Raw genomic sequence first — 18075 nt, forward strand, 5'->3', positions numbered from 1 at the left:
TGTAAAAACTGTCAAATGCTAGGGCATACAATGAAACGGTGTAAAAACTCTCCATCGTGTGTTAACTGCAACCTTCCCCCCCATTCCCCAAACGATTGTACTCGTGTATTTTGTGCAAATTGTGCAGAAGACCACCCCGCATCATCAAACCAATGTAAAAAGTTCATCCAACAAAAAGAGATTCTCAAAATAAAAACAACACAAAAATGTTCATTGCGTGATGCTATTACAATTCACAAAGAAAAATCAAATACCTTAGTTTCATCCACCTCCTACTCCGCAGTTACCGCCAATAACACCATTTCTACCTCTACCAATTCAAAAACAACAACTAACATTTTATCCCATAACTCTAATATACAAATAATTGAAAAACCAACAGAAAACCTCTCCACTTTACGCTCAACGCATATAAAAAATCTCACTACTGAGTTTAATAAAACAATCGATAAAATAAAACAAAATTCCACAATAAACGAACAAAAATCAACAATAAACAAAGTGCAAACAAATGACAAACAATCCGATCCAACAACAAACAAACCACTATTCTCTTGTAATTTAGCTACCAACAAAAACATATATTTATCTCCACTAAAATCAATTGATCTCTCAGAGAGCAGTTCTAACTCAGTAACTCCCGTAGAACAAATACAATTTATGACAACTGACGATGATGCATCGTCAGATTAATTGCCATAAATCTCTTTAAAAGTAAAAGGCAATCAACAAAATCAATAATCAATACATACTTACATATATAATTCTCTTAATTTCATATGGTTATAAATATTCTGCAGTGGAATATCCGAGGATTTACTAATAACTACACTGACCTACAAATATTAATATCGGAAAGAAAACCTGACATAATATGTTTGCAAGAAACGAAATGTAGAAACGGCTTTACTTCGTTTATACCCAGGGAGTATTTTGGGTATTTTTTCAATCCCAATTTGACTTCCAAACAGGGCACAGCCATACTCATAAAAAAAAACATACCGCATACTGAAATAAACACCAACCCCTCACTAAACCTAGTTGGCCTTCAAATAAAAACTAGCATATCTTTTGCAATTTTTTCTTTTTATTCCCCTCCAATTGACCCGTTACCCATATCTGACTTATCGAACATTATTGCGAACACAAACACACCAGTTATAATAACTGGTGACTTTAATGCTTGGAGCCCTGTATGGGGATCCCCAAATTCAAACAATAAAGGCACAGCGATTGAAAATTTCCTAATAAACTCAAATCTTTCGGTTCTTAACGACGGGTCCCCAACACATTTTAGTACTCACAGTACTTTTTCTCATATTGATCTCACAATTGCATCTCTATCAATAATCCCAATGTGTAGATGGCAAGTTATAGATAATCTTCATAATAGTGACCATTTTCCTATTATGACACAAGTTCAAACCAACTCCCAACAGCTTCAGGCAAAGGTACCTAAATTTAACACCAAAAAGGCCAATTGGGACGCTTACCAAAACAAAATTCGTCAATTTAATCAAAATTTTAATACTTCCCTCAACGTGAATAGAGAGGCTGCCTCCATAAGGAAAATAATTAAGCTTTCCGCAAACGAAAGCATCCCTATATCATCTAATAGGAAAAGGACAAAAACCGTTCCTTGGTGGTCCCATGACCTCCAACTGCTTAGAAATAAAAAACAGGATTCTTGGAGAGAATTTCGTCGTAATATGTCTACAGATAACCTTTTAATTTACAAGAAAAATAACGCTATTTTTAACCGGGCAAAAAAACTAGCAAAAATTAATTCATTTGAAGAGTTTACAAACAACCTAAATCCAACAGCATCTTCAGCAACTCTGTGGCAAAATATAAGAAAATTAACAGGAAACTATATTCCCCATACCATTTCATCTATTTCTTTTAATAGTAACATTATAACGGCAGCCAACGAAATATCTGAAATTTTTGCCAAATATTGGTCCGACGCATCCAAAGACTCCAATTTTTCCAATTCTTTTAAATCCAAGAAATCAGAAATACTTTCTTCTTTAGCTACAACATCACGTTCCTCTCGATCTATAGATATAGAGTTACCTTTCAAAATTCAGGAATTAACATACAGCTTAAAAACATCCAAAGGAAAAACCCCAGGGCTGGATAAAATATCCTATCCTATGATCAAAATGGTACCAGATTTCTTCAAATATCGAATTTTAAACCTGTATAACAATATATTTGATTCGGGGATAATCCCCCAATTTTTTAAAACAGCCTCGGTGATTACTATACACAAAAGTAACAAACCAATAGACAATATAGATTCATATCGACCTATCTCTCTACTCCCATGCATTGCTAAACTACTTGAAAAAATGATTTCTCGGCGTCTAATGTGGTTTATCAAGAAACACAAACTCTTGTCACCTAACCAAACTGGCTTCCAACCTGGTCTTAGCACCACTGATGCCCTTTTATACCTTGACCATATAATATGCAAAAATCGATCAACCAAAAAACACACCTCTATACTCTCCATTGACTTTATTAAAGCATTTGACAGAATAGGAATTCACGTTGTACTCCAGAAACTATCAAAATGGGCAATTGGACCAAAAATGTTTAATTTCATTAAATCTTTCCTTACTAATAGAAAATTTTTCTGTTCGTGTCAATGATACGTTTTCAAATATATTCCCCCTTGATAACGGCATTCCACAAGGATCTCCGCTATCGGTAACTTTATTTATCATTGCCTTCGACGACTTAAGTCGTCTTCTAAACATAGATAAAAGAGTCGACCACTGCATTTATGCTGATGATCTCTATATTATAGCAAATGAACAGAAAAATGACAAAATTGCACAAATATTTCAGGAAATTTTACTTAAAATTAACAATTGGTCAACAACTTCAGGTGCAGATATTTCGTTTGAAAAAACAAATCATCTGCATGTCTGCAGTAAACGTAACTGTAATGAAATAAACATCATTTTCAACAATTTTTCTATTAAAAATGTAAACCATTGTAAAATTCTAGGTCTTAATATTGATTATAAATATAACTTTAAGAATCATTGTAATTATTTAAAAAAAGATTTAACTAGTAGATTAAACATTATTAAGTACTTATCATCAACTAAGAGCCAAATGCATACAAACAGTTTGCTAAGATTAGTGAAAGCCATTATATTGTCAAAAATTGATTATGGTTTAGTCATTTACAATAAGACTACCAAAACAACATTTAAAACAGTGGAAAATATCCTAAACGCAGCCATTAGAACCAGTCTGAGGGCATTTCGTACGACCCCGATCAGAAACATGCAAGCAGAAGGTGGCTTTGAACCTCTCCGTGTTCATGCCAACAAACTTTTACACCGTCTACTGCACAAAATTAGTTGCCCCAACTCATCACTTCTTCTCAAACATGTTAAATTGTTTAAAAAGAGAAAAACAACGCTTAAGTACCCATCAACTCTATGCAACATTATTAAAACTGCAAAAAAGCTCAATATAAGTGATTATTCACCACCGTTGGAATTTCATCCTCCGTGGATGCTAGAAACCAACAATTTTTTAAAAGACCTACAAAGCTTCAACAAAGACAATACATCTCCTTTAATCTTCAGATCGTTATTCAAAGAATTGTTCAGCAAATACAGCAAGAACAACTGGCACTTCATTTTCACAGACGGATCCAAGACTACGAATCATGTAGGTTTTGCCATAACTGATGAAGCTGGAATTACGCAAAAAGCGGGAATATTACCCCAAGTAACAACTATATTTGAAGCTGAAGCCATAGCAATAATTGAAGCCTTAAAGCTAGGCGAAAACTCCTGTAGTAAATATATTATCTGCACAGATAGCCGTTCGGTATTTGACGCTACTTTAAATCAAAATAATAAAAATGAATTAATTATTTCTATACAACAGCAAATAATAAAAATGAAAAATAAGATTAAGCTACTATGGATTCCAAGCCACATCGGTATCACAGGCAATGAGGCAGCAGACCTAGCTGCAAAGTCAGTATACCTGCAACCCACATACTTATTTGTACCTAAATGTAAACAATTTTTAAACAGATGTGCTACCACAAAACTTAATATGTCTTTAGAACGCAAATGGAACAAATACAATCACCCATACAAAATCGTCAATCCTACAAAACAACCTATATTTCTACCAACATCAACCAACTGCTTACAAAATAAATGTTTCACAAGGCTACGTCTAACACATACACGACTGACCCACCAACATTTGATGAACAAAACTGCACAACCAGTATGCACCTTCTGTAACTCCTCACCTTTAACAGTTTTTCACATCTTAGTTGACTGCCCGGTCTTAACCAACTTACGTGTATCCATTTGCAAATCCTCTAACATTGTCGATTTATTAAAATGTCCATCCAATAACAACATTAACAGAGTCTTTGAATTTTTAAAAAAACTTTCTTTACATAACCATATTTAATCTTGTAATACCTAGTCTAATTATCTTAATATGTAAATATCCTAGTTTAAGAACACACCTAATTAATAAATTCTAAGCCGATAGCCATTGTTGCTAGTGCTTTTAGCTTTAAGATTTGTTGTAATTTTAATTATAATAAATATGAAAATAAAAAAAAAAAAAAAAATATTTTATTTGATGCTATTTGATCTTACAAAACACTTGTAAGAGTAAACATGTCAAACAAATTTATGCTAATAAAAGTGGTTACGCTTTTTTGAGTAAATAAATCAGTAATCCAGTCCATATTGATATATTTAACCGCAAATGGCGCTGGATTGACACAGCTAAAATGTCCATTGACTGAAACCTACAGGGTAGAACACGAAGAGTAGACCGTCACACACATGGTGTCGGTAACTGAACATCGAAGTCAGCCGTAGCGATCTAAGCCGGAGAGAAGTAAAACAACTATAATCAGGACATTATATATTATTCATTTTGGCCACCAATGTTAGAGGTGGTCAAATGTTAACCAAGGCTGTTACTTCTTGGTTGATTGTACGTCTTTCTTCTCTAATCGTATCTGTCTTCAGATAAGCTGTAGATATCGTAACTAGAGATGGGATTCTACCCGGTATTTACCCATACATTGGGTAAATACCGGGTAAATACCGGGTAAATACCAAGTAAATACCTTTTTTGGGAATTTATTTGGGTATTTATAAAAAGCTTGTAATGCTACATGTTGCAATATCTGGTTGTCAATCAGCTAAAACATTATTTAAATTACTCATTTGTTTTATTGTTTTCAACAATACGTGTGTACTAATTTGAACATAAATACAGGGGCGGATCTAGCGAACTAAGCTGCTAGAGAGGATTTGTGGTCTAAACATTTTTTGTAGAGCTGTATAGAAGAAATATCTCCTTCGACATGGTGGAAAAGTATATGCGCGTCCACAGAATTAAGCCGAATCGCGGTTCATATATTGACTCCTCCATGTACTTCAGCTGCCACAGAACGCTCATTCAGCACTCAAATTTTCATACACTCAAAACACGAAACAGATTAACTGCAGATAACACCGGAAAAGTATGTTATAGCACATAATTGGAATCTCGTCAACAAGGACATACTGTCGTAAAGGATACTTCTCTAAACGTTATACCGGCTGAGGAAGAAATCATCAACTCTGCTAATTCCTTTGAGGAAGCACCTTCCACTTCAACTAGTATCTCCCAATCTACTACTTATTCATCTTTTAATTATTTTCGGAGTGAAACTGACTATGGGTAATTCAGCGACAGTGACAGTGATTACCAGTACATAATGTTATGTTGCAACAACATAGTTTATACCCAGCTTTTGGGTAAATACCCGGGTATTTACCCATTTTTACCCAATTTACCCATTTTACCTGGTATTTACCAATTGGGTATTTACCCATTTCCCATCTCTAATCGTAACTATATCAGTAGCATAAAATGCTGAACTAATTGTTAAAAATTTTCGAGAAAGAACCACGGTCTGAGTATATCGAAAAATGTTTCATAATCTCCGGCTACTCAGATATTATTACGTTGGTTGGAGGATGTAATAACCTGATGCTAACTGATTCTATGAAACCATGTATTTTTAGAACCCTAACAGGATTTCATGTTGTTAATGTACCCAATTCAATTGTCTCATAAAAATGTTTTCCACGTCACATTGCAATTAAACTATTAAACTTGTCTAGACTGTTTATTTTTTTTAAAACATTAAACGAAATACGTAACTAATTATTCAAGTTTTCATTTACATTTGCAGCTGTTATGTAGCCATTATTAATATGTGTATGTTTATATTTAATACTTACTTAATTAATGAACGTCTCAAAATATTTCTTTCCATGCTGCGTCTTAGTGTATCCGAATCACCAGCACTGCCAGGTAGTGTCGACACCAAACAACCAGCTCGTTTAGACTCATCAAAAGCACGTAATGCCTCCGAGGTGAGAGTTTGATGCGATGCCGTACTAGGAAACAGCTGTTGTACAGCCGAATTGGGCCGCAAAGCATTTTTAAAGAGGGTTGAATGCTTTTTAATCGGTATTAGTTCGTTAATTTGATTATCCTCATCTACGTTCGATGATTGGCCATCGACTTCATCGTTGCTAGCTTCTTCGGTGACAAAGCGCACTGAACGTTTCATGGTGCCATTCGAAGTAGAACCAGCCTCATCTTCGGAGGTGGTGTTATTTTGGTCATCAGACTGCTGGCCAGCGCAAAAAGCATAAAACGAAAAACAAAACAAATTTGAAAATAAGATGAATTTTAATTAAATTGATGTGATGGTGTTGCAGTTGTTCTTTCAAGTGTCTATTTCAATTACCTGTGAAATGGAATCTTGTTTCCATAGTTTGCCACCCTTTAAAATGCCGCTAATCTGGGTAGTGGGTGAGGAGGATTCTTTTGGTGGTATGGGAGGTGGTTTCTCCGAGTCTGACGAATCATTGTTGATGGACATTGCTCCCGGTTTGGCTGGCAATGCAGGTGGCAATAAATCACTATCACCACCTGCTGACAATGCAGTGGCGGATGCTGCTGATCCAGATGCTGTCGCTGTGGTGGCCGGAGAACCCGCTGCGTTGGTTGCCAAATCCTCTGTGGCCTCACGTACAATACGCCTTTCTGACACTGTAGTGGTAGTCATAGTTATTGTTTCAACAACGTATCTCTGATTGTTTGTTTTTTGTACAGTAATAAATTTATTTTTGTTTTGTTTACTTGAATCCCTTCTATTTTGGACTGATGCACAAACATGGGGCGCCATATTAGTTACACATACACACACACACATACATAATAATAAATGTTACAGTTAGAGTGACACACACACACAACATTAGTTACATTTACAGTTATTTTTAGCAAAATGGTGGTGAGAGTTAGTTGATGTTGCATATTTAGAAAATTTGTTTTATTTCGAGAAAAATATTAAAGTTTCGATACTCAGTCAATACACACACAGATGATGTGTAAGTGTATTTATATGTTAACACACACGCACACACAAACACAAGTAAACAGTCACAGTTCCCAAATATATGCGTGTAATAGACAAAAAAAACGTCAAGTAAAGTTTTAAGTAGATTGATTCATTGCACAGTGGAACGAACATCATTGATTGGTTGATTAATTGTTTACAAAAGAGTCGACGCACGAGGAGACATTAAGAGAGGAGGAGCAGAGTACAGTGGAGTAGTTGAATAAGAATATCGATTTAATTCATTGTTTGTTTGTTCATTTATTTATCGTTATCGTCGTTTTGTTGTTGTTGTTGTGGTGGTGGTGATGATGATGGTGTTTCATCGAGTACAGTGGGTTGGTTGGTTAAATGGATGTTTGATAGATTTTTGTTGATTGTTGTATTGGTGTTAAGTAGTAGCACGAGTTTTACGCGAGACCGCAATATTAATGAGCAGCAATGAAAAGTTACATACATACAAAACGAAAAAAAACATTAACCAAACCAACAACAGACAACATTTGTGGTGATGGTGGATATTGGTGATAGTGTCATTATTGTTGGTGCCAGTGATGCATATGAAAGCATTCAACAACAATAACAACGGCAATGAACAAAAGCAAATAAAACAGAGGCAAAAAATAACTCAGTAGTAGAATATGGAACACCACGAGTCGATGTCTATCTGAATGACTACTACTTAAACTCATGCAATGAGGCAACTAAGCAATTGTGTACGATAATTTACCTGATACATGCATGTCTACAGAAGAGGTCACAATAATTGCAGTGACCTCCTCAGCAAACATGTATTTGTACCTGGAAGCTCATGCATTTCACACGCAAATAAGTAGAACTAATAAATTACATTCTCTTACAAAATAGCAAATTGTTCATAAACATGACAAATGTCTACACCATTTTCAACATTTAAATTCAGCAAATACAATTGAAAATTAAATTTTCCATTTTAAATTGAGAAATGACCAGTTGAAAATGAGTTTTTTTGTTTCAAATTCCGATAAATCAATTGGAAATTAGATTTTTATTTTAATTCAGAATAGCCTAAATGAAAACGATATTTTACGTTAAAAGTTCCGAAAAGAGTATTTCAATTTAAACAAGTAAGAGAGCTATATTCGTCTGTGCCGAATCTTATATACCCTTCACCAAATTATACTTCAAAAACTAAAAATGTTAAATATTTTTATGTAAAAAAAATTTTTTTTTACATAGTTGATTTTTCAATTTTTGGAACAAAAATCTTTTTGAATTTATTAATTTTAAAAAAAAAAATTTTTGTTAAAAATTTAAAAAAAACAATTCGAAATTTTTTTTTCCAAAAACTGAAGAAACTACTTTGGAAAAAAAATAAATTTAGTTTACCTAAAAATATTTAAAATTTTTATTTTGAAGTATAATTTGGTTAAGGGTAATAAGATTCGGCATAGCTGAATATAGCTCTTACTTGGCAAAACATTGCAAATTTAAATTTAAAAACAAAAAAAATATTTAGTTTTTGCGAATTGACAGAATTAATTGGAATATAACGAAGGTTGCGCATAATCAAATGGAAATTGAAGCCATTCCGATACAAATGACAAATGATGACAGGTTTGTATATAACCAAAATTAGAAAAGTGTCAGTTTATCTCTTTATATTATATTTGTATTGGATTTTTAACGATTGAATAATTTTTTGTTCTAGGCGGGAATTCCCATTTCAATATTAATACCGATTTCCCGGGGAATGAAAAAGTGCGGGTAAAGTAAAACTCTAATAGTCATTTAAAATTACATAGTTTTGTGTTTTTTTTTAGAGTTTTCAAAAAGAGAAAAAGCGAAAAAAAATCACAAGTTTTTGTAATGTTGTCCAAAGAGTATGTGAAAAAAAAATATTTCGAATTTTTAGGCGATATATCCTAGAATTGACGATACATTGCAAAATAATATTGTAGAAATCATAAACTTATCAATATTTTGCGACAAATGCTCATAGCGTTACAAGTTCTATGAGTCATACCTAGGGTTTTTAATTTCCCGACCTTTTTTGATTCCCGGGAATCGGGAAATTTTTTTCTACATTCCCGGGTACCCGGCTATTCCCGAAATATATAATGATATTGTAAATTAGGAATATTATAGTCAAATTTCATATAAAAACTTAGTGTTATAATTATTAAATATCAGAGCTTCAAATTAATTAATAAAATTTGAGCTTAATTCGTAATTTCATAAATCCATTCCTAATATTGAATTTTTTAGATTCATTCCAAAGTCTTTGTATAAACTGAATTAATTTTAAAGTTAATTAATAGCAGAATTTATTCAAACTTTGAATGATTAAATTTTTGTTAAATCAAATCATTTACAAAATTAATTGGAAAAATTGTCTTATAGTGCATTTACACCGAGGCGAAATCTAGTGGATTTTAATTGAAATCTTGTTCAAAATCTATACCGTTTACACCGCTGTTTTCTGACATTTAGCAAGATTTCATTTAATAACAAAAACAGCTGACTAACAAAACCCGCAGTAAATAAGTAAATTTTTAGTATTATAATTTATAAATTTAACTTTTATTCATATTTGCATCCATTGAAAATATTTATCAAACGCTAAAATTGTTCCTCACTTTTTATATTATTTTTTTATTTGTATCTGTCAAATTTTACTTGTACAGTGCTGTATTTTTTAGTCCGTTATGAAGAAATTCACAGTTGCATCACTTGGTACTGAGTAGATTTGAGGAGATTTCCCCAAAATCTAGTCACGAAGAAGATTTCATTTTGTATGGGAAATCTCGTCAAAATAACTAGATTTGGCTCGAAATCTCATATGTACTAGATTTCGCTTCGGTGTAAATGCACTATTAAGCCTTTTTGTACTAGATTTGAATTGGAGAAAAATTTTATCATTTAATAAATTTTTGATGCTATTTTGTTATGGAAAAATTTACAAAATTCCCGGGAAGTTTGTACCGGGAATTCCCGGGATAAAAACCCTAGTCATACCAAGAAACTTTGCCGAAGAAATAGTTAAAAATAAAAATAGTTCAAAAATTAAAAATTGCATCATTCCTGACCATCAATTTGGTTTCAGAAGGAAACATAGTACTATCGAACAGGTACATCGGATAACTACACTTATTCGGAAAACCTTCAAGAGCAAGAAGTATTGCTCCGCATTATTTATTGACATATCTCAAGCCTTCGATAAAGTCTGGCACGATGGACTAATACACAAAATTACTAGATTACTACCTGCGAACGTACATAAACTGCTTAAAAATTACATACAAGTAAGATCTTTCCAAATCAGATCAAAGGATGTGATCTCAACACGTCGAAAAATATCCGCTGGTGTACCACAGGGAAGTATTCTAGGGCCGTTCCTATATATTTTATATACTGCAGATATGCCTACGAGCGCACTGACTCACACATCTACATTTGCGGATGATACCGCTTTTTTAAGTACACATGAAAACCCCGTAATAGCTTCTGAACAACTCCAGTATCACATCAGCGATTTGGAAAAATGGCTGGACAAATGGAAAATTAAGGTCAATGCAACAAAATGTATTCACGTCACATTTACTTTAAGACGAGAAAGTTGCCCTTCCATACAGATAAATAATATCAAAATCCCAGAACAGAGCCATGTGAGATATCTCGGTATCCATCTTGATCGCCGTTTAACATGGTCCCACCATATTGAAGCCAAGGTTACGCAAATAAAATTAAAGTCAGTCCAACTGTACAGACTTGGAATACAAAGTATACGGCATTCAGCTATGGGGAACAGCCTCTCATCTAACGTTGAAAAATTGCAAAGAAAGCAGTCAGCACTGTTAAGGACAATAACAGGTGCCCCATGGTACATTCGCAATAGTAATATCCATAGGATCTCAATGTTCCCATAATACGCGAGGAGATCAAACTCTCCAGTCTAAAATACATTTCAAAACTAATGGATCATCCAAACCCCCTTGCCAGGGAGTTGCTGTCATTTGAGGGTAATAGACGACTGAGGCGATTGGAAACACTGGATCTGGCCAGCTAATCATTTAACGAGCGCTCATGTTGGACATTGCAGCGGCAATAACAACCTTAGTTTTAGTTTAGGTTAAGATTTGAATACTTATTGTAAATTTCTAAAAAGAAAGATTCAATAAAGAAAAAAAGATACATACTGAAAAAAAAATTAATTTCGCGCCCTCGGATTTTTTAAAATACTTAAGAATTGACGCAAAAGAAAATTTCATTTCCTCTAGCCAAATGTGTATGTGGGGGTTTTATTTTTGAGTGCCGCCATAGGGAGTTTTCGTTTTTTTTTGGGATTTATTACCTGTTTGAAAATTGACGAGTATTGGACATTGAAATCCCGGGAGCTTTCTTGGAATGTCCCATAGAAGAAGAATCGCGATGCGCCTTTGTACATTTTGTCAGCCATCTACAATTTGACCCACACTAATATGTATCTATATATGATATTTACTGCTATTTATGTGGTCATTGTTGTATGCCACATACTGCATACATACATCATTTTATGTATTAATATATTTATGTAAGTATATATGTATGTATATGTATACAAACAATTTTGTATTTAATGATATTCATTTATTACATGAAACTGTAGGTAAGTAGTGCTAGTTACTACTACTACTACTTACCTTTATTTCATTTCTCAATAAAGAATTCTTTTTTAAATGCATGAATTAAATAAAACTGTAGATAAAATTGACTAAAAACGTAAATACGTCATGTATTTTCTTAGAAGTACATATATGAACGTAGGTTTATGATGATTAAATTAAGTTTTAATGTTCATATTTTATTTTTCATCTGTAAGATTCTTGAAAAAAATATATGAGGTTCTTTATTATTAAGTACTTAGCAAATAACTTTTTGTCATTGGCGCTACTAGCAACCGAATTGAAAAATTTCATTAATTATAGTTTCTTGAAGTTGAAAAATATAAAAAATAAAATATTGAAACGGAATGGAGTTGTTTCCTTTTTTTATATAATAATTTCATTACAGCAAAATTCAACTTTTGGATTTAGAGTTGTTTGAATGAAATATTTACCAGATATTGAGTAATAATATTGCTAAATGTTTTGTTGCTCAATAACCATTTGGTAGAATGTTATAAGGTGATAAACTTTGATGCAAAAATGTTGGTGATTTTATATTTTTATAGGTTTTTGGCCAGTGTAAATGGCCCTATAACGAATATAAATGCAAATACCATGGCTACATATAGTTATGTTTGTCGTATTGAAGAGCCCTCGGTACTGAAAATTCACGCTTTAAAAGCTGAAGCGTGAATTTTATAAAAAACTAGCGGACCCGGCGAACTTCGCCTCGCCCCAATTTTAAGTCTTCAGACAAACAAATAATACAACATTTCGCATTTTCGCAATTTTCCATGATTTAGCAAATCGGGAAATACTTGGACCCGCTGTTATCAAAAAACTCGAGCATGGTGGGTAAAAATGTTGATAATTTAATTTTCAAATGCGAATATCTCCTAAGCTATAGGAGATAGTTGATAGATAGCCAGTAGTTTTTTGTTGTACTCGATGAGGAGATTCTATATGTGTAAGTTTTTTGAAATCCGAACACAAACGAAGAAATGGGATCATTTAAAAATTGATCATACTAGAGTCCTACTTTGGGGACCCCTGGCCGCACCTCTGGTGAACTCATGCGGTCAAAATTCAAACCTTAAACTCGACAACATTTCTTCTTTGCACAGGTCAAAATTTTAAAAAACCACTTGAAAATTACAAAAAAATTATTACTTTCGTTCCAACAATTTGTATTAGTAAAACAATGTCTAATATAAATATAAAAAACTCTGGGGAAGATTTGTGGGTGGTAAGTTACTAAAGTGATAGAGTTTAAAAATTATTCAAATAAGTTGTTGTAAGCGGAAATCGCGATACTTTTAATCCAACACGTTTTGCTAAAGTACATACAAGATCCTTCGTGAAAGGTCTCAAAACTGAATGCAATAGTAAGCTTTTAATAAGCATTATCTTAAAATCGCAGAAGGCCCTTCAAAAATTCGAAACTTGCAGACATAAAGGATAACAAATTATTTCGTAGTATTTAAAAGCGTCTCTGCATAATTAAAATACTTTTAAACCCCGTTCATCTGTCAAAAAATTCGTGTATTTCACAATTAAAAATTTTGAAAAACAGGAAACCTATTTTAAAAATTATTTCTTTAATATATTTTTACATCAATTTGATTTTATAGAATTTGGATGAATCGTAAGGATCTAAAAACTTATTATTCATTGTTAGTCAAATATATTGTTTTTGAAACTAACCTTATAATATAATAACAAGTTTTATTTAAAAAAAAATAAAAATAACCGATGAATATCTGATTTGGCGGAAGAAACTCTGATTTGGAAGAAGAAACTCCACATGATACATCGGGTGAAGATAATGAAGATATTGTTTCTGAAATTGATTATATTTATGATTCTAATATATCATCAAGTTCAAACAAAGAAGACAGCGATGAGTTTGCGAAAAGTTATCGAAATATTTGATAGGCTAATATGCGGAAAATGTTCCATTCAAACAACACATACCATATGTCATACAAATTTAGGAATTATGTGATACAGAATCTATATATATCGATAAAGACAGAAACTTCAAGTCAGAAATATGTAGATCAGGAGCGCCGTGTCGCCTAGAATCGAAAAAAACAGACATTATTCTCATTTACAATGAGACGAAATCCGGAGTTGATACATTAGATCAAGTAATGAGAACATATACATTAGACCGTTTCACTTTGTAATATAATAAAAGTAAGCAAACATTAAAAAAAACAAGTAAGAAAGTATGGTCGGTCAAGCCCGACCATAAAATTTCAATAATTTATATTTGTGAGTGATTTTCGGAAGTGGGCCTTATATGGGGGCTATAACCAATTATGGACCGATCACAATGAAATTAGGTCGTGTGATTTATGTCTCTATGAAAGTTTACTATGTTGAATTTTGTGAGTATACAAACATTTTTAAGCGATTTGTGCACGTTAAAGTGATTTTCGGAAGCGGGTCTATATTGGAGCTATGACTAATTATGGACCGATCGTAACAAAATTTGGTGACATGAATTTTGTATATATAAAACTTATTTGGAGCTCAATTTGTGGAGATACATTTATAAATTAAACATTTATGACCGATAAAGTCCAATTTCGGAAGGACATTTCTAGGTGAAATAATGGACCGATTTCAGCCAGTTTCAATAGGCTTGGTCCATGGGCCGAAAAAATAACATGTACCAAATTTGATCGAAATATCTTCAAAATTGCGACCTGTATTCTGCGCACAAGGTTTACATGGACAGCTAGCCAGCCGATCAGACGGACGGACGGACATCGTTTAATCGACTCAGAAAGTGATTCTAAGTCGATTGGTATACTTTAAGGTGGGCGTTACAAACATCTTCACAAACGCATAATACCCTCCCCACTATGGTGGTGTACGGTATAAATATATGTAGATAAGTTTGTATTTGAAAATCTGAATTTGTAATGCTATGAATAAAAAGTCATCATAAAAATTTTCCTAAATGTTGCTTTATAAACATTTAGGAAATTTAATTAGCTTTCTAAATCATGCAATTGGGTTCAAATCCGTTAAGAACTACTTGAGAAAAGATATTTTACCTAAAAAAATTAAAAAAAAGATTTGAGAGACCGTTCCCGTTCATCAATAATTAAGTGTTATACACCAAAATTCTTGGTTTTTAGAGTAGATTAAGAAAATTGATGTACATGAAGGAATTTCAAAAAAAAGTGTAAAAACTGAGACGGCCTAATATACATACGTGTAAACGATACAAATTTAAATGTAACTGCATGTTTCTCTAAATGCGAACGAACATATTCTTTCGTATTTTATATTGAAAACAACAAAATTTTCATTCTGGTCAAAATTTGCCCACTAATGTCATATGTGTTCTATTTTTCATATGTGTTATATTTTAAATAGTCCACTGATTAAATAGCAGAGTGATATAAAATAAAGCAAGACAAACTTCATATTTTTTTATGAACTCAGTTGAATCGACATGTAAATCTATTTTCAAAGCAAATATCCTTGGCATCCCAATAATTCAATTCGTATTGCTCATCCATTATTCTCAAGTATGTAAAATACAAGACAAAGCTATTACACATATTGGGGTTTTTATTATTTGTCCTTTTTATGTTTTAATGCGAGTATTAATTAATCCTAATTAGTTGTGGAGCAAAATCTTTAATACAGGCTACACAATTCATTAGGTTGTTTACGCGAAGCTTTTGTATACCACCAAAATAGATGGGGGTATATTGATTTTTTCATTCCGTTTGTAAAACATCAAAATATTTGTCACAGACCACTCATTACTATATATATTCTGGGTCCTCATAATGTTCTAAGACGATCCAGCTATGTCCGTCGGTCTGTCTGTATGTTGAAAACACGATGGGGGCTAAACAAAAGGAGCTATCTAGCTGAAATTTTCCACAATTACTATCTGTTGATAAGATAAGTTTTTAAAGTATGGCGAAAATTAAGGGTAAGATTTGTCCCTAATCCCCATACAGGGTCCGCCCTCAGAAAATTACTTGAACATTCATAATTGTCTTATAATACTTAACTAGCATAACCCGGTGCACTTCGCTACCCCTACCCTAGTAAAATTAAAAAAATATGAATGGAAATACGACAATAACACATACAAAATTTGAGAATCTCTCAATTACAGTTCACTTGATATTCGAAAATAACTAACTAATTTACCACTCCACTCCACTGCTCAGATCCAACCCATTTATGTAAATATCTAGCTACTAAGCCGATCATGCTTAGCTAAACTTCGAACAGGGAACATGAATAAATAAATTTTTAGCTAACCTCCATAGAATAGTAATAAATTGATTGATACAGAGTTAAAATTCTTATAGAAATATAGTTCTCCAGATATTCAAAATTAATTATTTACATTGTGCCACAACCACTACTTCAATCCCGACCATTTTCAGCCAATCTGTGTAAAATGGTAAGAGATCTATGCGGACAAAATTTGAAGAACCTTGCAATTATAACTTTGTATGGGAGGTGACTCACCTTCTTTTCCGATCCCTCCCATTTTGGTTCCCCAGATATTCGAAATCAGTATTTACTTTGTATGGGAGGTGCTATGCCCTCTAATCTAATTACGTCTATATTCAGCTAAACTCCGCACAGTAATAAGAAATTAATTCGGTAAAAGCTTAAACACTTTTACAATTATAGTTCTACAGATATTCGAAATTAATTATATACATACTTTGTATAGGGTGTGCCAATCCCAAACAATTTCAGCGAAACTATGCAAAATTATAAAAGAGCCATTTAGACAAAATATTTTTTCGACCCGTCCCATTTTTCATTAAACTTCATGCAGTGATAAACTGTTGAAAATCGTCACAATTATAGTTCTGCACATATTATAAAATAACTGTTTACTTATGTACAATTACATATTTACCCCCATATGCATAAACAGTTTTTAAATTTGTTAAAGGTTTATAAAACAAATTTTGAATGGAAATTTTGTTTTATAAACCTTTGATAAATTTAAAAAATTGTTTATGCATATGGGAGTTAGAAAATAAAAAAACACCTTCAAAATATATTTATTAAAGCGAATTTAAATTACTAAAGTCTTCTTCTTTGTTTTCTATAACTCTCACTTAAAACAGAGCGAAATCAATACTGTTTAACTGTTTCTCTTATTTATGCTTTTATTATTGCTTTGTTTACTTTTTAGCTTAAGGTTCACATGTACACGTTTTTGCATATATGTTAGTAACATCTTTAAACGCTTATAACTCCTAAAAAACTGAACCGATTTCAATATGTATTCTGCACTTCTGTGAATAAATCCCTTTAAAATGGTATATTTCTTGCCCAAATTGAATGTATAATGTGAGCGTAAAAGGGGTCTAAAGAAATCGACTTGCCTATTAATATTATGATGATGATGATATCGTAATGAAATTGGACATAAACAAGTTTTATACGAACCTAAATCTTGCTACCAACTTTTTTGAGGATTGGACCATACAACCCTTATCAGAAAAACATATTATTATCACATATTGATGGAGGGTACACAAGATTCGGCACAGCCGAATTATTTATTAGAAAATTTGCATGAAATTATGGTAAAAAGCTGAATACTTTTGCTTTGGCATTTAATGAGTATTATTTGTAAATGGAATTTTAAAAAGCATCCAAAGACATATATTATTAGCAAATGTAAATGGAAATGAAATCAAAAATGCTTAATGACGATAAATGTTTGATTTTCCATTTTCAATTTATTTCATTTTTTAGTTCGTTAATTTTTCAAATATGTACGTGAACAAGTAGCTAGTTATCAATTAGATAAATGACGTCTGGTTTTATGAATATCTACAATGCATGTAAATATGTACTAAACATATGTATGTACGTATATGTATTTATTATTTATTTATGTATGTGCTAATGCATTTATGTATGTATGAGTAATTGTTAATAGAGAAAAAAATAAAACAA

The 18075-nt window shown here is 32.4% G+C and overlaps 1 protein-coding gene across 1 annotated transcript in view; it reads right to left on the bottom strand.

Moving 5' to 3' along the window:
• Nucleotides 1–18075, bottom strand: part of LOC135958533 (uncharacterized) — a 67671-nt gene that overhangs the window by 6405 nt on the left and 43191 nt on the right. Inside the window, exons 5-6 of the mRNA XM_065509434.1 lie at nucleotides 6821–7125; nucleotides 6306–6703 (exon numbers count right to left, since the gene is read on the bottom strand). Coding sequence (XP_065365506.1) covers nucleotides 6306–6703; nucleotides 6821–7125 — 703 coding nt within the window. The remainder of the gene's footprint in view (nucleotides 1–6305; nucleotides 6704–6820; nucleotides 7126–18075) is intronic.

Source organism: Calliphora vicina, chromosome 4, assembly GCF_958450345.1.
Source record: "Calliphora vicina chromosome 4, idCalVici1.1, whole genome shotgun sequence".
Lineage (NCBI taxonomy): Eukaryota > Metazoa > Arthropoda > Insecta > Diptera > Calliphoridae > Calliphora > Calliphora vicina.